Below are 26,464 nucleotides of genomic sequence, written 5' to 3' on the forward strand. Positions count from 1 at the left end.
TTTTTAATCCCCCCAGCTCTGTCACCCCCTCCCGGCACCTCGTCATTTTTTTTTTCTTCGTCTTCTTCAGAATCTGACTGGCGACTGGCTGCCTTGAAGCCCTGACCACCTCCCCCCCACCCGGCTCCCATTTTGCTCCGGGCATTTGTGGCTGTAGCAGGGCCTGACCAACGCCAGAGGGGCTACTTTGCATTTTTGTTTCGGGACAGTGGTGGTGCTGGTTGGGGGTGGGGGTTGTTGCAGAGACAGCATTGAGCAGGGGGATCTGAAAGCAGAGGCAACCTGGACTTGTCGGACAGCTGAAGGAAGACTCCATTTCTGCTTTCTTTTCCTTGATTTTTTTTTTCTTTTTTTACCCCCCTCCCCTTTCAACTCTGCTTTTCCACAGAGGGGGACAACTACAGGAGGCAGTGGTGTGGCACCATTTGAAGCCAAAAGCAGCCCCACCAGAGGAGACAACACTTCTCTGAACTTTCCTCATGCTTGGAGAAAGAGTGTGGAAGTAATCTGCCAGGCGAGGCCCCATTAGGCTGCTTTTCACGGGAGTCGACACTCGAGCTGCCATTTGAAGACCCCTCCTGACCTGGAATCGAAAAAAAAAAACCGAATTTCCAAAAAAGAACCTTCATTCTTTTTTTTTTTTTCTTTTTTTTTTTGCACATCCAGGACATAACAAACTTCTCAGGGCTTACAGGTTCAAATCATTTTGATTGGCCAACTTTAAAGATTCACTCATACCACTATTGACAAACTTTGTTACGGGACTGTTTTTGTGAAAAATTGGCAAATTTTTTTTTACACTCGTCTCGGATTTCATTTTACTCTTTTAACTAGGACTGGACAAAATCTGCCCTGATTTTTAGAAGCTGCATTGACCAAATACAGGATAAAGTTTATCTGCCGCTTATATTTTACGGGACAGGGAAATTTTTCTCCGCAACTGCAAGAAGGAAAAATTGACAGATTTGTGTCCCTTTCGTTTCTTTTCTGTTGGGGCTGCTCACTGTTACTCTGATATCATCTTGTGAAGATTAGCGAAGAAAAGTCAAAATTTTTTTGTGTGAAATTTTCGAATGCACGTCAGATTTCTTTTACGGAAGGGAAATTATTGAACTGTTCGATATAAACAATTTTAACACACGGGATTATTGCTGTGCCAACTGCTAATGGTCAGGCGACGTTACACTCTGAAGGACGTTCTAAATCTGGGATCTTCTTTGACCTCATTCAGCTCTCCTTTGACCCCACCTCAGCCCTGTTCTTTTCAGATCTGAGCGGCGAGAAGTTGTGAAAGTCACATTGGCTGACTGATTGTTTCTCCTCCACTTTGGGTGCAGAGAACAGGTCAAACTTGTTTGCTCAGCTCGGAGGTGCAGAAAGGGGGAGAAAAATCGGCTTCATTTGTTTCTTTAGTCGGGTTGCTTTTTGTTTTCCTTGCTTCTTCAAAAAGGAGAAGGCGACACCTTGGCCTCACTGGCCTTTCTGACGGTGACAACAAATCCCCTCGGCTTTAGCGGTGCGGTGCAGGAGAAGGGGGGGATTGAGAGAGAGAGAGAGAGAGAGAGAGGCCGGGCTGTTCGCCTCAGGAAGACCTGGCTGTAATTCATTGTTTCCTGTGGAAGACGGATCAGATCCGCTTCTTCACACTGGCACCCTGCCTCAACCAAAGTCCAAGGGCCGCGTGTTGGGGGGCTGCTCGGCGACGTCAGGGATCTACGGGTCAGCGGGCCCTTTCTGTTCCTTCTAAGAATTTGCTGAAAACGGTAAGTGGGGCCTTTGTGTTTTCCTAATGTTTGTGAAAGTAGCAGCAAAGGGGATTTCAGTCTGGGTGAACATGTGGGGCAGGTAAACAAAGCGGACCGGGAACGAGGGTCACGTTACGCCTGTAACAGTATGTCCTGAATGTTTACTTTACATTTCTAATAAATTAAGTTTAGTGGTGGTATGGTGGCAGGGCGGTTAGCACTGCTGACATAAAAGGTTCAGATTCTTGGCTTGGGCATTGCCTGTGCGGAGTTTGCACCTTCTGACTGGTGACCCATCCATCCATCTTCTAAACCTGCTTATCCTGGGCAGCTGGAGCCCATCCCAGCAAGCAAGGAACAACCTCTGGGTAGGATGCCAATCCATCCCAGGGTGAACACACAAACACGTGGATTCTTCTCCAAATTCTCCGGCTTTTCTCATACTGGATAGGTGGTGTGGTGGTCCCCATGTAAGTGAAATCGTGAATATTGTGAAGATGCCAACTGGGGTGGAGTTAAGAGCCAAATTTGGGCATGCAAGTATGAGTGAGTGAGGGTCTGTGCATCAATGGGCCCCGAGATGGACTGGCTGGTTTCTGCCATGCGCACAGTGCAAGTCTCTATGACCCTGAGCTGAATAAATGTTTTAATTTATTTATTTGGCTGACGCCTTTATCTAAGGTGACTTACAATATTTATGATACAATTGGTTCCATTTCTTTTGGTTTTCCAATTGGAGCCCAGGCAGGTCTAGTGACTTGCTCAGGGTCACACAGTGTCAGTGGTGGGATTTGAACCCACAATCTCAGGGGTTAAGGCCCAAAGCCATAATTACTATGCCACCTACACTGTCTAAATAGGTTAGATAATGGATGGATGGATAAACTTTTGTTTCTGATGTATCTGATCATATGATTGGCTACTAATGGCTCAGGCTCTCTCAGGCACCGTCCACTCTCCTTTACTCCTTTCACGTTGATAAGGAGTGGTCATTCAGTCCCCACCCTGGACATGCCAACCTGGACTTGGATGTAGCGGGTCTCAGAGTGTGTTTTATGGATGTAACTGTGTGCTGTATTTATAGTTGACAATGTGTGCTTATAATATTTACTTAGTCAATTTAGTCACATTAATCAATCAGTTTTGTACTGTAACACTTTAGCGGCATTATCAGCCTGCAGCCATGCCACATGTACTTCAGAGAGAGCTCATCCACCTGAAGCTCAGCATGTTCAGGCCCAGACAGGACTTGGATGGGAGACCATCGAGAAAAAGCTTGGGTTGCTGCTGGAGGAGGTGTTGGTGTGGCCACTGGGGGGGTGGGGTGCTTACCCGGTGGTCTGAATGTGGATACCACCGTGCTGTTAAAATGGGACCGTCCTTCAGATGTCATGTAAAACTGTGACTCTCACTCTGTAGTCATAGAAGACTACTTTTTAAGGAGCAGGGTGCATCCTAATGTCCAGGCTGAATTGCACTCAAAAGCCAAGTCTTCTGCCTCTAATTGTCTAACTTCTCTCACCCCTTCACCACCTAACAACTCAAGTATGGTGAATGTACTGGCACAAAAATGGCTGCCATCGCATCACCCAGGTGGATGCTGCACATTGGTGGTGGCTGAAGTGGCTCCACACTTACTATGGAAAAGTGGTTTGAGAGGTGAGAAAAGTGTTATATACATGTAAAGAATTATTATTATTATTATTATTGGCGGCATGGTGGCGCTGTGGTAGCGCTGCTGCCTTGCAGTTAGGAGACCCGGGTTTGCTTCCCGGGTCCTCCCTGCGTGGAGTTTGCATGTTCTCCCCGTGTCTGTGTGGATTTCCTCCAGGCGCTCTGGTTCCCTCCCACAGTCCAAAGACATGCAGGTTAGGTGGATTGGCGATTTTAAATTGGCCCTAGTGTGTGCTTGGTGGGTGTGTGTGCATGCCCTGCGGTGGGTTGGCACCCTGCCTGGGATTGGATTCCTGCCTTGTGCCCTGTGTTGGCTGGGATTGGCTCCAGCAGATCCCTGTGACCCTGTGTTCGGATTCAGGGGGTTGGAAAATGGATGGATGGATTATTATTATTATTATTATTATTATTATTATTATTATTAGAGCATTTTATCACAGGTCTGCATTTCAATCCCTTAGAATGAATAGGATTTCCAAATTATTACAGTTTATATGAGACTTGCCATTTGGACCATTCTGAAAATGTCTATCTATCTATTATATAGTTCCTTTCATTCTATCTATCTATTATATAGTGCCTTTCATTCTATCTATCTATCTATCTATCTATCTATCTATCTATCTATCTATCTATCTATCTATCTATTATATAGTGCCTTTCATTCTATCTATCTATCTATCTATCTATCTATCTATCTATCTATCTATCTATTATATAGTCCCTTTCACTCTATCTATCTATCTATCTATCTATCTATCTATCTATCTATTATATAGTGCCTTTCATTCTATCTATCTATCTATCTATCTATCTATCTATCTATCTATCTATCTATCTATCTATCTATCTATCTATCTATCTATCTATCTAAAGACTTTACAATATTCTTCATACAAACATAAGAGACTTGACTAACGAGATTACACCATGCAGTCCACGTACACCCGTTTGTTTCGCTGATAGCTCAACTTTCCCGACATCTCATCCAGATCCATGTTAAAGGTTGTCAGGGGTCCCACTACTTTGTTCAGATTCCCACATCTCTTTGAATAAAGTAGAGTTTCCTGCCGTTAGGTCTAAATGCACTTCCACTTTGTTTCGACTGGTGTCCTCAAGTGCCCTCAAGTTCATTAGTTCACCCATTAACTTTTATCTCCATCAGTTTTGTTTTACGTGCGTTTCAATAACCCGGTCATTCACAGAACTCTGATTTCTAAAATGCCATGTAAACTCTTCTTCTGAATTGTGAAATCGGGTTATTTGGCCTCTGAGAAACCGGATTAACAGAGGTAGGTTTATCCATGAATAACCCAATGAAGTGGCCATGTAAACCCTTAACCGGGTTACTCTTAAGGATTTTGTAGCCTGCGCATGTCCGTTGCACTCTTTCAGCCTGTGCATTTGTTTTCTTCACACGCGCTTTCAGCAGACAGAGGTAGAAGCGTCCACAGAAATAAACTTTCAGAGGGAAATGTTTGCTTGATTGTATTATTTCTTCTCTTGGCTGAGATATTCCGTCTCCCTCCGTCAATTATCCAATCCGCTATATCCTAGCCACAGGGTCACGAGGGTTTGCTGGAGCCAATCCCAGCCAGCACAGGGTGCAAGGCAGGAAACAAACACCGGGCAGGGTGCCAGCCCACCACAGGGCACACACATACCCACACACCAAGCAGACACTACTATTTAATATTTCATAAATTGAATTTCTGATGATGAGCTGAATGTTCAGTGCTAAATTCGGCAATACAATCTCAAGAGCAGAAGGGTCACACATTAAAAATAAGGCACATTAAGTAGTCTGATTACTTTTAAAGTTATTATTATTATTATTATTATTCCAGCAGCACCAAGAAGCACACGTATCAATATGGCGGCCCTTCACAAAGCTCCATCACACAGCAGAGCAGAAAAGAGCTTGCAGCCTGCAATCCAGTAACAGAAACCTGTAAATAAAGCGTCTATTTGATTAAAACTTTATATAAAACACCAGCAAATTATGACTGGTGTCGGGGTTATTTTGTGAGGCACGGTAGCCGATGATGACATTTAACTCTATTTTGGCGCAGATTAATGATGTTGGACCGTGTGGCCAAAGGAAGATTACTTGGGTGTGTAAATTCGGATTATCAAGAATAGGGTTTCTGTCTTAATCGGGTTATTCACCTTAACTCAATTATGTGTGTGCCTGTAAGCGCACTGAGAGATGACCCTTGAAAAGCATTTTGTGGTTGATTTCGAGTTTACGTCATTAATTGGGAAATCTAAATTTGCCCAGTATGAGTGGTGGCACGTGTGTGCCCTGCAGTCCAGTGATAGACTTGTGCCTGCTCCAGGATTGGTTGTCACTTTGATCCAGATACTGCTGGTTTGTTGTGCCAAGTGCATGTAATCCTGGAGGAATAAGTAACAAATAAAGATTATAAATATTGTGACCAGTAGAGGGCGTAGCAGCACCCCAAACTTCTCTGGCACAACCATACAAGACATCCCTGGGTTCAGGTACAAGATTAGATAGATAGATAGATAGATATGAAAGGCACTAAATAATAGATAGATAGATAGATAGATAGATAGATAGATAGATAGATAGATAGATAGATAGATATGAAAGGCACTATATAATAGATAGATAGATAGATAGATAGATAGATAGATAGATAGATAGATACTTTATTAATCCCAAGGGGAAATTCGCATACTCCAGTAGCAGTATTTTTATAAAGAACAATATTAAATTAAAGAGTGATAACAATGCAGGTATAACAGACAATAACTTTGTATAATGTTAATGTTTACCCCCCGGGTGGCATTGAAGAGTCGCATAGTGTGGGGTCTCCTCAGTCTGTCAGTGGAGCAGGATGGTGACAGCAGTCTGTCGCTGAAGCTGCTCCTCTGTCTGGAGATGATCCTGTTCAGTGGATTCTCCATGATTGACAGGAGTCTGCTCAGCGCCGCCGCCTGCCACGGATGTCAAACTGTCCAGCTCCGTGCCTACAATAGAGCCTGCCTTCCTCACCAGTTTGTCCAGGTGTGAGACGTCCCTCTTCTTTATGCTGCCTCCCCAGCACACCACTGAGTAGTAGAGGGTGCTCACCACGACCGTCTGATAGAACATCTGCAGCATCTTATTGCAGATGTTGAAGGACGCCAGTCTTCTAAGGAAGTATAGTCGGCTCTGTCCTCTCTTGCACAGATCATCAGTATTGGCAGTCCAGTCCAGTTTATCATCCAGCTGCACTCCCAGGTATTTATAGGTCTGCACCCTCTGCACAGTCACCTCTGATGATCACGGGGTCCATGAGGGGCCTTGGCCTCCTAAAATCCACCACCAGCTCCTTGGTTTTGCTGGTGTTCCGTTGTAGGTGGTTTGAGTCGTACCATTCAACAAAGTCCTTGATTAGGTTCCTATACTCCTCCTCCTGCCCACTCCTGATACAGCCCTTGATAGCAGTGTCGTCAGTGAACTTTTACACGTGGCAGGACTCTGAGTTGTATTGGAAGTCCGATGTATAGGCTATAGGCTGAATAGGTCCGGAGATAGTCCAGTCCCCTGCGGAGCTCCTGTGCTGCTGACCACAATGTCAGACCTGCAGTTCCCGAGACACACATACTGAGGTCTGTCTCTAAGATAGTCCACGATCCATGTTACCAGGTGTGAATCTTCTCCCATCTCAGTCAGCTTACCTCCATTCTATACCTCCACCATTCTTCTAGTTCTCTTGCACAATCACACAACATGACTTTTCTCCTTCACTTCACTTCCCTTGAAGTCTCGTCCACACTCCTCTCGACTCTGCCTGCCCTCGCATGAAATTCAGTTTTTTGTTATGCCAGGCCTTGCAGTTCTTCCGCTGCCACAGCATACGCCACACTCAAAGCACTTCCAGCTCAGGCAGAAGTCTATTGTAATGATCCCCTGGAGCTCCCCCTGGTGGCACCCAAGAACACCAACAGGGCTGTCCCATGGGAATACAATTCCCAGACTGTCCTGTGGACATTCCTATGGGTATCCCACCAGTGGGATGCTGCCACCATGGGTGTGGGGAGAGGATATAATTCTGGGTGGTAGACACCCCCTGTCCTTCCTTTTATGGGCAGAAACCGACCTCCATCTTGGACAGGATGCCCAACCACCCAACGCGGCACTCACAATATTTAAATATGTGTGTGTTGTAAAATGACACAAAGAGCACAGATAAAGAGTTGGGATGCCAACCTGGTAGCCTGGTATAATCTGACAATTCTTAAGTAAGACAGGACACAGTTAGCTGCAATGATGTCTTTGTAGGCACGAGTCCAAACACAACCCAAGTAGGTGACTTGTTTTCTGCTTTATGAATGAAAAGATGCTAGGAAAGGTGCAGGTCCAGGAGGACAGACACCGGAGATGAAGTCAGTGATGGTAGGGCTGTCAATCTCCTGGTCTGATGAGGGAGAAACAGAGAAAGGATCAGAGAACAGCGCCAACCCCTGGCCTGGAGGGTAATTACATCTACTAGATTACAAGGGTGTCTCATACAGTATGTGTGACCGAGGGTAAGACCAGCATCATCTGCACTTTTGTGATAATTGGGTTTGGGTTGGCTGTACAGCAAATCTGCTCGCTTCTATTCTTTGGTGTCAACGGAGGATGGAGCAGCCATGTTAATTCCTAGAAAACAACAAGTGAAACTGGCCGATGAAGGTCGAAGCTTAACTGTCGTGACCACTGACACACCGTGTTACCATGTGCAGAAGGCCAAAGCTGTACCACCAACACAAACAAAGTTATCACAAAAGTGTGGATAGCTACATGTACATTTATTTGCTTAGCAGACATTTTATCTAAAGTGACTTACAAAAGAGGTCAATGGAATTGAGTAGGGCCTGTGGACACGGGCATCTGAACTGAGCGTTCTTCTGCCATCTGTAGCCTTGGGTGAGTGCGGATTGAATGCCGAATCAGACCATCCATAAGGGCTTTCACCATTTGTTTTTGGTCGGATGGCATCAAACAAAATGTCACATGCAGCTTTTTCTTGGCTTCAGTTTCTGCCAAAATGCCGATGAGTGCTGTACTGCGTTTACATGTTGTTCATTTGACGTTCTGGAGGACCAGATATGTCTCATGATTATATTATATTATTGTGTCCTGCGGTGGGTTGGCACCCTGCCCAGGATTGGTTCCTGCCTTGTGCCCTGTGTTGGCTGGGATTGGCTCCAGCAGACCCCCGTGACCCTGTATTCGGATTCAGCGGGTTAGATAATGGATGGATGGATATTATATTATATTATATTATATTATATTATATTATATTATATTATATTATATTATCCATCCCTCAATATCCTAACTAAAGGGCCACGGTGATCCGCTGTAGCCAATCCCAGCCAACACAGGGCGCAAAGCAGGAAACAAACCCCAGACAGGGTGCCAGCCCACCGCAGGGCACACACACACACCCACACACCAAGGACAATTCAGGATCGCCAATGCACCTAACTTGCATGTCTTTGGACTGTGGGAGGAAACCCACGCAGACACGGGGAGAACATGCAAACTCCACGCAGGGAGGACCCGGGAAGCGAACCCAGGTCTTCTATCTGTGCCACCGTGCTGCCCTATATTATATTATTTTATGTTATATTTTAATAGCTGTGTAAACCCGTGCTGTAAAAAGCCCAGACCTAGAAACTATTGAAATCGTCAGGAAAAAAATTGAAATGTGGAAATGTCAGGTAATTGAAAGGAACTGCTCTGAGCGTCTCTCTCCAAGGAGGATTCGTTTTGCGGACGCGCTCACCTCGCTTGTGTTATTAGTGGCTAAGCAAGTTTTCTGTTTCCTTGGAGGTGGAACCCTTACCCCAACTCCACCTCTCACTTCCACACATAGACGTTTATATATTATATTATATTATATTATATTATATTATATTAGATAGATAGATAGATAGATAGATAGATAGATAGATAGATAGATAGATAGATAGATAGATAGATAGATAGATAGATAGATAGATAGATACTTTATTAATCCCAAGGGAAAATTCACATAATCCAGCAGCAGTATACTGATACAAAGAAACAATATTAAATTAAATAGTAATAAAAATGAAAAAAATTAAAATAAAATTAATGTTAGCATTTACTCCCCCGGATGGAATTGAAGAGTCGCATAGTGTGGAGGAGGAATGATCTCCTCAGTCTGTCAGTGGAGCAGGATGGTGACAGCAGTCTGTCACTGAAGCTGCTCCTCTGTCTGGAGATGATCCTGTTCAGTGGATGCAGTGGATTCTTCATGATTGACAGGAGTTTGCTTAGTGCCCGTCGCTCTGCCACAGATGTTAAACTGTCCAACTTTAATCCTACAATGGAGCCTGCCTTCTTAACAAGTTTGTCCAGGCGTGAGGCGTCTTTCATCTTTATGCTGCCTCCCCAGCACACTATTATATTATATTATATACACTCACACTCATTTACACACATTACCATCAAAATAATAATGATAATAATAATGTAGAATTCAAAACAGTTGGTACGTTTGTGCTAATGACGCAACTTTAGCTACTATCAATGCCGGTGGGTGAGTGCGTACGCCAGTACTGTTTGTAGATTTGCTTACTTCAAGTTGACAAGTAGCCGCTCTTCAGGACTAACACTTAACAGATAGACAGATAGATATGAAAGGCACTATATAATAGCTATTGTAATAGATGGCACACAATGGCTGGCATCCTGTTCAGAGTTGAGTTTAGACCCTTAGCTGGGTGTGAGGCTGGCGTAATGGAATGATAGAGGAGATGTTGTTTGGTGATTTTTTTTTTTCTCCCCTAATATGTTAGAGGGTCTATTTTGACCACTTTGCAAAGATGTGTTTTTCACTTTCACGTTAAAGAGTCTTCTTCTGTTGAGCAATGTAAAAAAGCCATGGAGGTTCCAAGTCGTATAACAACAAGATGGCAAAATGGGGGTAAACCTTTTCACAGGCTCAGTTTATATTGGTATCTCCGTGTATATATATTATTATAGTGTATTATGTCCTATGACCTGAGGATAGAAGGGTCTTTAATTCATTTTTCATGTACTGAAATGTGATTAAAAATGTTGGTGTCAGAAAGAGGATACGGTTGTAATGTCCTGTTTGAGGAAGGCAACTAAGCAGCCGGCAAACCTGAGTAAACCCAGAAAATGTCATGTAAACTACAGAGCTTAAAATTGACCCTAAACTATATATTTATATTTTTACATGTCACCTTTCACAATAATCACATAAAAAATTCTCATTAGTCAATCTTTCAATGGCGCTCTCACTGTATATAATGAGCATTAACTTGAAAAAGAATTTAATTACAGACTTGCACTTCAAGTACTGATCTCTCCCCTTTCTTTCTTTCTTTCTTTCTTTCTTTCTTTCTTTCTTTCTTTCTTTCTTTCTTTCTTTCTTTCTTTCTTTAAAATAGTGACACCCCAGGGGAGTAGCCAGCCTCCCTTTCATTCAAAAAATTAGACTTTCATTTAATTAGCTCACCATCTTGTTCATTTTCATGTATCACATTAGTGTTCAGTCCAAAGCGACATGCTGCCAGTGTTTTTTACTACATAAATAAGTCAATCTGTCAAATAAGTGCAGGAAAGAACACACAATCTGATACTAAATATGAATACTAGTTGGTATCATGAAATGCTGCGTCAGTGTTTTACTCAGTTCTACTAATGTGCTCTTAATTTGCCTCTCGTAGGTTTTATTTAAATATTACCTTATTTTTAAAAACTGCTTATATTCCGTAGTGGGAATTTTTCAGGGCATATTTTAAAATAGCTTATTATTTCCAAAGGTCTCTTTTAACCTGTTTTTTTTGTCAATCAATCAATCAATTAATCAATCAATATTTTACTGTACATGCAGTGCCATTCCTAATGGTTGGCACAAAGATATTTTTGTTTCCTTGATTTCTCCCTCTGCTCCACAGTTTAAAATTGCAAATCCAACAATTCCGACTTTGTGATTAAAGTGCACTTGGCAGATGTTTGTTGAAGGGGATTTGCAGACATTTTAGTCACACCACCCTTTTTCTGTACTGTCCCCCCCATTTCAGGGCACCAGAATGTTTGAGACAATTAAAGTCACAGGTGTTTGTGATTCCTCAGGTGGGCGTCATGGCTTCATAAGACACCTCGACTTGCCCTTTGGAGTCTGTAGCTGCCATTGTTTAGCATGAGGGCAAGTGCCAATGAAAGTCAAAGAAGTCATCATGAGGATGAAAAACAAGAATCAACTCAGTAAAACCTTAGGATGACCAAAATCAACTGACTAGAATATCATGAAGAAGAAAGAACACACTGGTGGGCTCAGGAATCACAAAAGGACTGGTAGGCCAAGGAAGACCTCCACAGAAGGACCCTCACTATGGTCAATAAAAACCAACAAATGTCTGTCTGACAGACCAGAAACAGTCTTCAAGAGGAGATGTGTGTGTCATAGACGGCTATCAGCAGAAGACTTCGTGAACAGAAACACAGAGGACACACTGCAAGATGGAGACCACAAAACAGGATGGCCAGATGACAGTTTGAGAAAAAGGACTTCAAAGAGCCTGCAGGATTCTGGGAAAAGGCCTTGTGGGCAGATGAGACAAAGATGAACCTCATCAGAGTGATGGTGAGAGAAAAGTGTGGAGACCACAAGGAACCACCCAAGCGCCAAAGCAGACAACCTCATCTGTTAAACATGGCAGTGCTGAGGGTGTTATGGCTTGGGCATGTATGGCTGCCACAGGTCCTGGCACACTTCTCTTCACTGATGATGGAACTGCTGACGGCACAATGAATTCTGAGGTGTGTAGAAACATCTGATCTGCTCGAGTCCCAGTAGATGCCTCCAAACTCACTGGACGGCGCTTCATCCTACAACAAGATGATGAGCCAAACAGACTGTTGAGGAGACACAGGAGTTTATCAAAGCTAAAAAATGGGATATTCTTGAATGGCCAAGCCAGTCACTCGATTTAAATTGTGGACTTGGCCCGGACACAGACAGGCGGACATGTTGTTTTTCAACCACCACACGTTTATTTACAATATTTACAGTTAAATTGGTCACACAGACCCAAATAATGGTCACCCAGACCCAGTCACGTGCACAAAAACCCCCCAAAATACTCAGTCCTGGCCACAATGCCTCTCTTCGGGCCGACTCCACACCTCCTCTGTGCTTCGTCCTGCCTCCTCCTGACTCCAGCCCTGAATGAATGGAGACGGCCCCTTTTATACAGTCCCCGGATGAGCACTAGGTGTTCCCGGCATTCCTCCCTTGGCCACGCCCCAGCGTGGAGGAAGTGCCGGCTGTCCTCCCGGCAGTTCTCCGGGTGTCATCCAAAGTCTTCCCCCCAGCACTTCCTGGTGTGGCGGAAGTGCTGGGGCAACAGGTCCCCAAGGCATTGGGGCGCCTCCTGGTGGTGACCACGGGCCCCTACAGGGCAACCAGGAAGGCGGTCCCCACGTGATCCAGGGTGGGCCCTGACCTTCTTCCGGTCCCTCACGGTGTCCCGGGTGGGTCGTTGCCCTGGCATCCCTGACAAAATCCAACTGAGCAAGCCTTCCATATGCTGAGGAGAAAACTTAAAGGGACAAGCCTCCTGAAACAAGCAGGAGCTGAAGATGACTGCATGAGAGGCTTGGCAGAGCATCACCAGAGAAGACCCCCAGCACCTGGTGATGTCTGTGAATCGCAGAATTCAAGTAGTCATTCCATGTGAGGGATATTCGACAAAGAACTAAATATGACAACGGCTTTAACACTCCTGCCATTGTTGTGTCCAAACATTATGGTGCCTGGAAATGGGGGGGCCGTGTAGAAAAAGTGTGGTGTCACCAAAATGTGGGAAAATCCCCATCAATGAAAGACTGCAATGTGTACTTTAATCACGATGTCTGAATTGTTTGATTTGTAATTTTAAACTGTCGGAGCAGACGAGTAAACATGGAGAATTGTGTCCTGGTCCCAAACCTTATGGAGGGCACTGTATAAACAGTACATGATTGATTACTTAATAGACAACAAATTGTTTCAGTCTCTCAAAATCGAATGACTTATTTATAAATACTGTTGCACTTTTTCATGAGGTTATTTATTTCAGAATGACATTCAGTTTTGGCACACGTGGTGTTCCATCCGCTCCTGCCAATCGAGATCACCAGCCTAATGTAATACCCCCTGACTAAATTGTGGGGGACACACAACCAGATTTGATCATTTGGCACAGTCACAACAGTTAGCGAACTCAAGTTAACTAGCAGAATATTAGCAACAATGTTACCTCACAGCTTCCTCGACTCTTTGCAACCTAAGGGAGCCGACTCATAAAATAGCAGTTTGTCGTAAAACTTGGAGATACTTGTATTTTGATTTTTGGAATTTCCGTTCTTTGCTTTGTATCATTTGTATCTTTTCTTTTCCCCTTTCACTCCTTTCACCCCATTTGGAAAAAAAACGCCTGTTGCTCTAAAGAAACCACCATGAGTAAAGAAGCTGATTCACGGTGGCCGTGGATGTTTCCGTCATGTACAGGACAGGTCAGGTCATGTCCGGTTGGGGAGCTTGCACTGGTACAGCGTGTTGCCGCGCCCACCAGATGACAAAACAGCTCAGGATCCTGGTTGACAACCCCCCAGGCAGACACGCAGTCTCGTCCCATGCTCCGGAAACGACCCTCTATCTACCACAACCAGGTGTTATGTGGGTATCCCCTTGGCCTGGTCCAGCCACTCGGGTCCTCAACTATGATGATCCTACGAGCCGGATCACCCTCGGGTAATCGAGCCATGTGGCTGTAGTGCCATAACAGAGGCTCCCTCACAATGCAGGTCATGTGCCTCATTCAGGACCCCGTGAGCAACACAAAGTCACACCAAAGATACCCCAGGACTCTCTGAAGAGACACAGTACTGAAGGAATCCAGTCTTCATCTCAGGTCACTGGATAGCGTCCATGGAGCAAAACAGGGAGCACCAGGACTCTAAAGACTCGTCATGTACACAACAGAAATTTTAATTTGCATATTTCATTTGTATATTTAGTATTTTATGGAAACTAACTGCTTATTATGCTTCCTTTTTTTTACCGCCAGTGGTTTGGTGGTAGGTCAAAAGACCAACATGAACCACCCCGCCTACTCGCCACCTTCCTACACCCCTGCATCCATAAAGACTGTGACAAGGCTCTCAATAACATCAACCATAAGAATCAGCCTACAACTCTTAATTTTACATAACACTTTTCATATTTTACAGTGTCACTATCCTTATTGTCAAATGTGAGCAGTGTGAGTCCACCATCTTAATAAATGTACCAAGACCCTGACACAGATGATTTTTCTTTCCAGTTGGAGAGCCGTGCTGGATCTCTAGGACTGCACTTCAATTCCTCAGGGGAGAGAGATGGCCATGGTGAGCGGCGGATGGGGTGACCCAAACGGAGACACAAACGGCCTGGGAGATAAGGGGTACCTGCGCGAGGATGACGATGGGTCCCCTCAGGCCGGTGGCAGCGACGTGGAGCCCGGCGAGGATGACAAGGGCTGTGTGGTGGACTGCGTGGTGTGCGGGGACAAGTCGAGCGGGAAACATTATGGAGTCTTCACCTGTGAGGGCTGCAAGAGCTTCTTCAAGAGGAGCATCCGACGCAACCTCAACTATACCTGCAGGTAAGACGCCGTGCACTTTGAAGGTTTTTGGTTATATAAAGTACAAGAAAGGCAGAAAACTAGATAACGTTGCACCTAAGGTTGACTTCTTCATCAGGTTTGACGCCCATCGGTTCTGGCTTGATGATAAAGTGTTGAAGGTCTTTGTAAAAGCAGATGGACATGGTCATTATGGAGGTCAAAGTGGAGGCTAACATTCAGAGCTTTGGTTCTTTCCTTTGGAAATCAAGGTGGCACAGCAGCATGGTGCTTCACAATGATGAGACCATTATTTTTATCCTGGGAGGAATAGATGATGCACAAAATACCCTTGAGCATGGAAAAGGCGCTATATAAATAAAATGTATTATTATTAATTTATTTAGTAGTTGAAGATAAACATGACAGCCTTTAAGAAGTATAGTCATGTAACGGTCTATGGTTGACCAAATCGAGGCTCTTCGTACTTAAGACCCATGTTTCCGCTAAATGTTTTTTTTTACTGATAAGCTGGTGTGAATAATAGATGAGCTGCTACTTTCCATTCACGACCAATTTCTTAAATCCCACCACACTACATGAAGCTTTGATGTAACAAAAACCACAAAGCACCTACATGTGAACGCCTAGTGTGGGATTGTCCACCATGTTGTATCGATTGATCGCAGTGAAGCACTGACGCATGAACGACAGGCAGCTCCCCTGAGGAGTTTCAGGAGCACAGCTGATTGTGGCATTTCTAAAGTGCTGCATGTGAGGAGGAGTGAGCTGCATGATGACAGCTGAGCGGAAATTCAAATGGCCGCCGGTCTCTGCTGTCCTCTAAGAGTAGTTAACGTATGCACACGTGTGACCCACACCGGACCCACAGTGCCTCACAGTTCACTCTGTGACAGACGTACAGCCAAATGTTCAGTCCCGAGTGGAGCTGTACGTTGGCGCATGACTCTGTTTGGATGAGATACCGCGACTGCTGGGCTACCACAATGGAATCTTGAGATAATATATAATAATCTTTTACAGTTTACTGCAAGCATGTACTGTATATATGACGCCATAACAGAATGAATTATTAAACACAAGGAAAAGAATTGAATGTAACTCAAGGTTAAAGAAAATGTAACTTAAAGCTGAAAGCACGTGAGGTCTCTGCCTCATTGACTTGTCTTAGAGAAGCTACCAGGTTAGAATGAGTTAAATAAGTAATGAACACCCCTCTAGAAAGCAGGGATAAACTGGTGGGAAAGCCCAAACAATCCCCTATAAAGCAGCGCTAAGATCAATGGGATAATCACAAAGCGGTGTTCAGAATCATTGGGAGAATCGACAGGAGTCAGAAATTACGGGTGGTGTTAGTTGATTGGAGGAGGTGATAAAGTCCAGCATATTAAGAGTCGCATGACGTGATGATTAGATGAGGTGTTGGTAGTTAGGAAAAGGGTATAAAAGCAGATAAATTGTTCCATTGATTACTTCACTCCATGGACTGAGACATTAGTGCATGACTCTGTGCAAGTAAAGAAAAGTTCTGTATTCTCATCTGGGCTCCATGACTGCCGTCTTTGAAGATGGAGGAAAGATTTTTTGGTTTCCATAACATTTGCTAAACAGACAAGCTCTTGCTTGTCAGATATCATGCATTCTTTAGAATTTCTTGAATGGGTTTTGGATCATGCAATGAAAATGAATGAAAGAAAGAAAGAATGAGTAAATGAATGAATGAATTTACTTTATTGTCATTTAATCCATACAACAAGAGGTGCATAGCTGGACGAAACTGCATTTCACCAGGCTCAATGTGCGAACACAAACATTTCAGGTTCAGGTGCTCTCCACCATCCACTCTCTCAACTTTAAGTAAAAGGGGAGACAGTGGAGATGGCAGAGCAATGCAAATATCTGGGGAACAATCAGTTGAGAGCAAACTAAACTTTGAGCTTAACACAGCGCAAATCTGTGAAAAAAAAAGGGCAGTCACGACTTTTCATTCTGGAAGTGGACAAAACCGCAATAATTGAATCCATTGGTACATTTGCTTTTAGTTGTTGGTTTGGCAACCACAGCAATAAGAATATAACTCATTGTATAATAATAATAGTAATTAGCCATCCATTATCCAACCTGCTATTACCTAACTACAGGGTCACGGGGGTCTGCTGGAGCCAATCCCAGTCAACACAGGGCGCAAGGCAGGAAACAAACCCTAGGCAGGGCGCCAGCCCACCGCAGTGCGCACACACTAGGGACAATTTAGGATCACCAATGCACCTAACCTGCTTGTCTTTGGACTGTGGGAGGAAACCCACGCAGACACGGGGAGAACATGCAAACTCCGCGCAGGGAGGACCCGGGAAGCGAACCCGGGTCTCCTAACTGTGAGGCAGCAGCGCTTCTCACAGCGCCACCGTGCCACCCTATAGTAATTATTATAATTCTAATAATAATAATTATTATCATTATTATTATCCTCATTATCATCGTCATAATAATAATAATTATCATTATTATTATTTTTATTATTATTATAATAATCATCATCACAGGGAACCCTTACACACCCACATACCCAGTTTCCATTTCTCATTCACCTGACACTAAGCTCGTTCAGGCCCAGACAGAACTTTGATGGGAGGCCATCTAGGAAAAGGTTGGGTTGCCATTAGGGGGAGTTTGCTGCTTACCCTGTGGTCTGAATGTGGATGCCAAGGCCCTCAGTGCAGTGACAGTGACACTGTGCTGTAAAAATGGGACTATCCTTCAGATATCATGTAAAACTGTGACCCTCACTCCCTGTAGTCATAGAAGACCCCTGGGTGTCCTTTTTAAGGAGCAGGGTGCATCCCAACATGCAGGCGGAATTGCACTCAATAGCCAAGTCATTCTAACTCCCCCTTACCCTCTCCTGCCTCTAATTGTCTATCTTCTCTCACCCCTTCACCACCTAACAACTCACGTATGGTGAACGTACTGGCACAAAAAAGGCTGACGTCGCATCACCCAGGTGGATGCTGCACATTGGTGGTGGCTGAAATGGCTCCACACTCACTATGGAAATGTGCAGTATATATGTATGAATTATTATTATTATTATTATTAGCTGAAATACCCAGCATTGCCCAGGAGGAAAATAAAGTTTTTTGTTTTTAATTGTTTGAGAAAATTATAATTAAAAAACCACAACTTTAAAAATAAAAATAAATTAACAAACAATGAAGACTCACTTTCACTTGCCCTAGTGGCTGAATCTGAATCTTCGAGACGCAAGTCGGCTTTCTTTTCCAATTGAAATTTGTTTCACAAAATCCCACTGAAGGGTGGCACGGTGGCGCTGTGGGAAGCGCTGCTGCCTGGCAGTAAGGAGACCTGGGTTCGCTTCCCAGGTCCTCCCTGCATGGAGTTTGAATGTTCTCCCCCACAGAGGTTACCTCTCACAGGTTAGGTGTGTGGGTGTGGGTGTGGGTGTGTGTGTGCCCTGCCCGGGGTTTGTTTCCTGCCTTGCGCCCTGTGCTGGCTGGGATTGGCTCCAGCAGACCCTCGTGACGATGAGCACACGTTTGGGGTGAGTGAGAAACATCGTACTATCCAGGGTTGAAAGCCACAGAAATTACACCCAGCATGCTGTTCAGCTCAACATAGCGCATCATTTTCAGTGCACCTAACATTTCAAAACAATTGTGCAGATCTGCAAGTCAAAGCGCTGCTCCCAACTGTATGCAACATTTGGAAATGTCCTCCATGTATCCGTTCTTGTCCGTGAGAATGGCCAGATGCCTCTCAGACTCCGACCACTGGCACACTGAGTCCCAGGAGCCTCACAGCAGCGGCACAATGATCTGCTAATGAGCTGACGGCAGCTAGTGGGGAGAGGCAAAATTCCTCAAGCTGGTGTTTGGAATGGCAAGCATGTGGCACCTCGAGGGCGATGACTCGCTAAACGTTACATTAAAATAGCTGGTGAGCGTCTCCGTGTAGGCAGAGTGTTTGCATCCCACCCACATCCATACAGAGAGGTGCCATGGCAACCAGGTAGCATTTCACGATATTCATGTACTGTTTTTGCATCTTGAATGGCAACACTCCTATGCATTCAGAAGTAATACATTTATTGAACAAGCTAACTACACATGAGGGATGAGCACAGGGAGAACACAAAGTACCCACTAAAAGACAAACCAATGGGCCTGCAGCCTCTCCGCTTCGGCCTATCAGATGGGGTGGCTGACCCTAAAGGACTACACAAGGCTCACCCACCTCCTCCTGCCAGTCCTTCTTTCTCTCTCTTTTCTAACCAGGTGTTACCTGTCTGCTAATTTAAAAAATTTATTTTGAACATATTAATATTTCTTTTCTGGGAAATTCATCTATTGATTTAGAGGTTTTGAATGTCAGCAAACTTGTCGTTGAGGGGAACATTCATCCAATCAGGCTGTTAAGCCTGTCCGTAAATATTTTTTTTTTATTGAGGGAAAAAATACTCATTTGTATAAAATATACATAGCTGTAGATTTACAAACAACACAATCATTTATTTTTTGATGAATAGGTGACCTCTTAGCGTGTACGACTGCAATTCTTATCCTGCCAGACTGACTGTGAATATATAGGAGCTGGTGTGTACATCCACAGTCGCAGACCATTGATAAATACAGAGCAGAGTCTATCATTTTTAAACAATGATATTGTCCACCTTAATAAAAGGATAAGTGTCTGTGTGTCCATTCAATTGCTATGTCTCTATCGTTCCAACGAATGGCGCATCACAAACATTTCTAGCAATAAAATGCATTGCATTTGTCATTCCAACAAATGGCACATCACAAGCATTAACAGTGCCTTTATGAATCCCCTACCAAATGTTATATAAAAGAAACATATGCATTGTGGTTGTCATGCCAACAGATAGTGCATTACAGATATTTCTAGTAACCTGGTGTGTGCTTGGTGTGTGGGTGTGCATGTGCGCTCTGCGGTGGGCTGGTGCCCTGCCCGGGGTTTGTTTCCTGCCTTGCACCCTATGTTGGCTAGGATTGGCTCCAGAAGACCCCCGTGACCCTGTAGTTATAGGATATAGTGGGTTGGATAATGGATGGATGGATATTTGCCATGGTCTGGATTAAGCAGGTTAGAAAATGACATGATAATAAAACCATGCCAAAATGAAATGCACCATGTGAATATTCATTGCATTGCAATGCAGTTAACATGTTGGATTGCATTTAATTTTGACTTGAATAATCTTCTATAACAGAACACTTTGATCATACAGTACAATGCTAGCTTTCCCTTATGAGCTCTATAAGATAGGACAAGTGCCTGTGTGTCTATATATCTGTGTATCCATCTGATTGCTGTGTCGCTGCCATTTCAGACTGAAAAATGCAATGCATTTTATTGCTACACATGTTTGTGATGCGCCATCTGTTGGAGTTACAAATGCAATGCATTTTATTACTGCAACAGTTTGTGATGTGGCATCTGTTGGAATGACAAATGCAATGTACTTTATTGCTACAAATATTTGTAATATGCCACCTACGGAGTTACAAATGTAATGCATTTAATTACTACAAATATTTGTCATGCACCATCTGTTGGAGTTACAAATGCATTTTATTACTACAAATGTTTGTGATGCGCCATATGTTGAAATGACCAATGCAATGCATTTTATTACTACAAATGTTTGTGATGCACCATCTGTTGGAGTTACAAATGCATTTTATTGGTACAAATGTTTGTGATGCGCCAAATGTTGGAATAACAAGTGCAATGTATTGTATTACTACAAACATGTGTGATGTGGCATCTGTTGGAATGACAAATGCAATGCACTTTATTGCTGCAAATGTTTGTGATGTGCCATCTATTGGAGTTTCAAATGCAATGCATTTTATTACTGCAAAAGTTTGTGATCCACCATTTGTTGGAGTTACAAATGCAATGCATTTTATTGCTACACTAGCAAAATACCCGCGCTTCGCAGCGGCGAAGTACTGCCTTAAAATTTTTATTATTTATTTATTAAACCTTTTTAAACTGAGGGAAAATATATCAATAATTATTTGTTAAGGATCTCTTTGTATACCATGTTGTCAGTTCGGCCCTCCAGTTGTAATATGACCAAGCTGTGCGCTGAGCTTACTCTTGAGCATGTAACGTACAGTTGGCCATGTGAACAGTAATCTTGTCTCAAATCTCACAGCTTGGATTGCTGCGGTCATAATTGGTTTGAGTTTCATGGTTTGTTTCAATTACGACAGTATTTGTAGGACTTGTGTTGAAGTGACATTCGGCATCTGTCAAGCATTGTAAGTATACAACCGGTTTCATCGATAACTTCACATCCAGCTTTTAAAAGTTTAAACATTCATAAACATCAAAGTGTCCACTACTGAAATCATCACCTGTGAATCTAAGATGTTTAAGAGGCATTGGCGGTTGTCGAAAGGTGTAAAGTATTTGGCCATTTCGGGACACTTGAAAGTGACAACCGAACAATTCAGCGGCAGCCATCAACTCACATGCAGATCCATAGGTGAAGGGCTTAAGCATTTCACTCTTCTAGTGCTCCTGTGTAGTCTAATTATCTAACGTACCATCATCAGTCCACACCTTGAACCTGTCCAGTCATTCAATACATAAGACACAATGTTCCTCCGGATATCAAGAGTGAGCCTGATATGGCCGTGTAATATGTAACACAGAGAATGGAAAAGGCAGGCGCCATCTCTGGGCATGGAAACCACTTGGTAAGTGACAGTTCTTTGATCGATGGTGATCACCTCGATAGACATGTACGTGGTACGTGGTGGTACGATTGGAATGATAAAGGAAATGGGTACCTGAACAATGTAAAGTAAGTCTAAAATACTTACACAATAACTGTAATCGTAATAAATGAACAATAAAACAGCGGAGAAGCCGTGGATTAAATAAAAAGGCTGTAGTTATCAGCAGGGAGACGTGAATCCCGTGGCGTAGCAAGGAAGGGAATGCAAAGACTGGAGCAACGGACGGCCTTATATAGGCAGGCAGCCAACAACGTGGGAGGCGTTGGGATGGGAGACCCAACGTTGCCTCACACGGTGACCGAGCTGCAGGCTGTGGACGTATATATGTACGTAAGTAGGATTCAATTAGCGTTGGGAACCCGCGTACCAAATTTCTTGAAGATGGTCCCATAAGTAGCAAAGACCGTGGAAAAGTTCAATATGGCGGCCAACAGTGGCATCATACCACCGGAATAAGTACATACATCGGTTTCGGTTAGCGCAGGGAAGCCGCCTACCAAATTTCGTGAAGATGGGGCCATAAATAAGAAAGTTCAACATGGCGGACGTTGTCGACCGTTATGACCCTCACACGTAGAATTTCGAAATTAAACCTGCTTAACTTTTTAAAGTAAGCTGTAAGGAATGAGCCTGCCAAATTTCAGCCTTCTACCTACACGGGAAGTTGGAAAATTAGTGATGAGTCAGTGAGTGAGTAAGTGAGTGAGTGAGTGAGTGAGTGAGGGCTTTGCCTTTAATTAGTATAGATTAGAAAATATCATTCTATCAACCTACTGGCAGATAAAGTTTTTGAGCAAGACGGTTAGATGTGTGTAGGAAAACAAAAGAAATAGTTGAGATGAAAAAGAAACAGAGGGTAAAACAAGACAGAAAAATACATGGCTGAGAGAATAAGCAAGAGGTCAAAACCCAAAGCGACAGGCAACTATTTGCACAAGGCTTCTGGGGAGTGTTTAGTATCCACAGAGTGGATAAGGTCATGAATTCCTAGCCGTACTTGTATCCCATTGTGATGCGACCACAGAGACCACGACACTAGAAACACAGAGAAGCAGATTTAATGTTGGGATTTCAAGATGGTGGTGATTGGGGACCTAAAATGGCATCCAAGATGTTCTGGAACAAAAAAAAACACAACATCTAAACCATTAAGAAATTCAAGCAGTTAATAAAAAGAATAGAATCCTTTGACCTTGAAAACTCCCAATACAAGTAAAATAATAGTGTCCCGTTAAAAGGGTCATTGTAATAATAATAATAATAATAATAATAATAATAATAATAATAATAATATATTTTATTTATATAGTGCCTTTCCCATGACTATAGTTCCTATTTGGCACCATGGGCTGCTGCCTGTTGCCTGGCGGTGTTCTCTTATGTGCCATCACTTCATAGCCTTATTCTCTACCAGATTGTAGGGCATCCTTGGCACTGCTTGGTTTCCTCCTTGGTAACTCTTTTCTCTTTGAATGTCCCTAGGTGAAGTCCTGGGCATCCAGTGTACTTGTAGGGTGTATTGTACCCCTGCCATAGTGCCCTTCCTTCTATACTGGCAATGTCACTGGCAGCTCTTGCTTTCCTCTTTTTTCTTTTTCTAGTCTTTGCTGAGCTTTGCCCTGCGTCACCATTTACTGCCTGCATTCCGTCAGTCCACCAAGCCACAAACAGCAGTACCTATTATCTACCTGTAACAAGTGGGAATACTTTGGAGTACTTTACTTTACTTTAGGCTCCATCCTTGTGATGATACAATGGAGAGATTGTTGGATGAATATCTTGGCTAATCTTTTTCAAAAGGGAATTTAAAATGGCTCATTTGTATAACTGTGCAAATCAATCCTCTCATTGCCACAGGTCCAACCGGGACTGCCAGATTGACCAGCACCATCGTAATCAATGCCAGTACTGCCGACTGAAAAAGTGTTTCCGAGTTGGGATGCGCAAAGAAGGTAAGGGGTTTGTGATGTTCCGTTACCGTTTGCCATCATGGGAATTGGAATGATGTGGACGTCAATGATGAATGAACACTTGGGGCTTTGGACAATGGATACGTTTGATATCGACGTTCAAAGGGTAAAGACAGCGCTGATGTTTAGCTGGTGTCACGTTACACAAGTTCTAGTCATAGGGTATGATCCCTTTGTAAATCACAATCATCACTTGAAGATGTGTGTTCATGGACACCCTCGATGCCAATCAGCCTCATATATATGCAGTCATCTTGCTGCAGGTGTTCATCGGCTGGTAGAGCAGCGTCCCACCTGATATGTCAGGACCCCCACCACCTGCAGTTAAGAGCATCTGCCTGCACTCCATAACTGAGTATTGTGGCATTATAGCGCCTTTCCTTTGCTTTCAGGGGGTCTGAGAAAGGCGTAAGGTGCCAGCACCTGAACGGGTAGACACTATCACCTGGCACATGTAATCAATCAATCAATCATTTATAAAGCATTTTAAAACAACATAGAGTTGGGGCCTCATCAAAAACAATTGTAAGTCGCTGGAGGTCGCTGTTGCCTCTTTCAACCCAACAGACAGATGCTGACACAGGGTCAAAGTACCAAGAAGTACAGTGGAACCTCGGGTCACGAACGTCTCTGAACACATACAAATCGGGTTACGACCAAAAAGTTCACCAAACTTTTGCATCAGTTCATGACCACACACTCGGGTGACGAACAAGCCAGTTTCCCTTCCAGTTCGTACGTGCCGATGATTTCCACACGTGTTCAGTCACTCCCTGTACTGTACATTGTTCTCGGTGCATCACGCAGAGGGTCTCTCTCTCAAAACTGTAACCTCCTCTCAACCCAGCTTCCTCCTGTGGTATAGCGGGTCCACAGCTCCCTCAAAAAGGCCAGTTTTAATAAATAGTCACCGCACTCGCGACTTAGCGAGGGGGCATGGTGGTGTGTGGCCAAAGGGGTTCCTGAGGAGTTTGTGATGTGGGCGTTTCTCACCTAAGTGCACAGTTGAGAAGCGGTCTGCATCACTAATTGTTCCCAGGAGCTGCTGATTGCCATGACTACCACGTCCTCTTCATAAATAGAAACGCAAGTCGGCTAAAGGGAAAAAGAAGAGAACAGGAAAGAACGGGAGGTTGCAGGAGAAGGCAGGAAGCAGTTGGAGAAAGCTGGTGCAGGAGAGAGAGAGAGAGTGAGCGAGCGAGCGTGAGAGAGAAAGAGAGAGAGCAAGAGCGAGAGAGCGAGAGAGACAGAGAGAGCGAGCGAGTGTGAGAGAGAAAGAGAGAGAGCAAGAGCGAGAGAGCGAGCACGCGAGAGAGAGAGCGAGAGAGAGAGAGAGAGAGCGAGAGCGAGCACGTGCATGAGAGAAAGTGAGAGAGCAAGCAAGAGCGAGAGAGAGAGCGTGCGTGAGAGAGAGAAAATATATTTACATACAGTTTGTATGGTCTGGAACGGATTAATAGTATTTACATACAATCCTATGGGGGAAATTACTTCGGTTCACGACCAAATCGGGTTGCGACCAGAGTTTTGGAACGAATTGCGGTCATGATCCGAGGTTTCACTGTATTCTTTTTATTCTTTTACTTCTTGAAATAGTGCCCAAAAGCACCTCTGCCACCATACACAGGCAAAACACCAATTATCAGCACAACTCTTTCCTCCACTCCACCCAGCAAGCTCTTTCCTACTTCCTCCCAACTCCGGCTTGCTTGCTGAGTCTCCACCAGTCCTTTTTATAGTCCTTGACCCGTGACATGTAACTTGTCAGCACTTCCGGGTCAGAAGGAGAATTGTATTTTTCTTCAGCCCGGAAGTACTTCTGTGTTTCCGTCCCCGGGCGATACGGAAAATAAAGATTCTCAGGGCTCCCTGCAGCATCTCCTGGCGGCACCCACGGTACCCAACAGAGCTGTGAAGCCGAACTCCAAATCCCATGGTGCCCTGCGGGAATCTGGTGTACCGCTATGCTGCAGGGACATCTCCATCTGTCATCCGGGGCGAAGTAGTGTCCCTCAAAAGCTGCTTTCCCTCTATAGGCGTCCTGGCCATCCGCCACACAATGTAATGAATTACTTTATCCTTTAACTTACATTCATTGCTTTTTTACATTTCTGTTCACACATTGTTCAGGATATTTTTCTCTTTCTCATTTATTGTACAATTCTCTTTTTTCTTTTTTTTTATGTGCAGCTCTTTTTTGCTCAATTTCTTGTTTTTTTTGGATGTTCATTATTTGCTCTTGCCCCTCGATTTAAAATTCGATGTTCTTGAATATATAGTTTGCTTTTCAGCCTTGCCATCATAACCGACTGCGTTAAAGGGTGAGTTACTGCTGAGAGTGGCATGGGGCGGGACGGAGGGGGGATGTGCGCAGAAAGAGTAATGATTGGGCGAGCGGTGTGGAGGGGCGTAGTCAAGGCTGAATAATGTGGACACGATGGAAAACTGAAACTTTTTTTAATATAATAGAGAGATAACTTTTTATAATAATTGATACCACCAAGCTCTTATTCTAATACTGTATATTATAATTGTGTCATAACAATGTGTGCAGGTCGTCATTTAGCTGGTTTAGCTGCCTTTCCCTACTTGACAGAGGGTGTCGCCATTTAAACCA

The 26,464-nt window shown here is 43.8% G+C and overlaps 1 protein-coding gene across 2 annotated transcripts in view; it reads left to right on the forward strand.

The window, feature by feature from the left end:
* The first annotated feature begins 228 nt into the window (after nucleotides 1-228).
* The window catches only part of nr2f6b (nuclear receptor subfamily 2, group F, member 6b), a 44,558-nt gene continuing 18,322 nt past the window's right edge, over nucleotides 229-26,464 (forward strand). For both annotated transcript variants that reach the window (XM_039767074.1, XM_039767075.1), the window contains exons 1-3: nucleotides 229-1,763; nucleotides 14,787-15,107; nucleotides 23,735-23,829. In XM_039767074.1, the coding sequence (XP_039623008.1) occupies nucleotides 14,842-15,107; nucleotides 23,735-23,829 (361 nt within the window). In that variant the 5' untranslated portion in view covers nucleotides 229-1,763; nucleotides 14,787-14,841. The remainder of the gene's footprint in view (nucleotides 1,764-14,786; nucleotides 15,108-23,734; nucleotides 23,830-26,464) is intronic.

This window comes from Polypterus senegalus, chromosome 10, assembly GCF_016835505.1.
Source record: "Polypterus senegalus isolate Bchr_013 chromosome 10, ASM1683550v1, whole genome shotgun sequence".
Taxonomy (NCBI): domain Eukaryota; kingdom Metazoa; phylum Chordata; class Cladistia; order Polypteriformes; family Polypteridae; genus Polypterus; species Polypterus senegalus.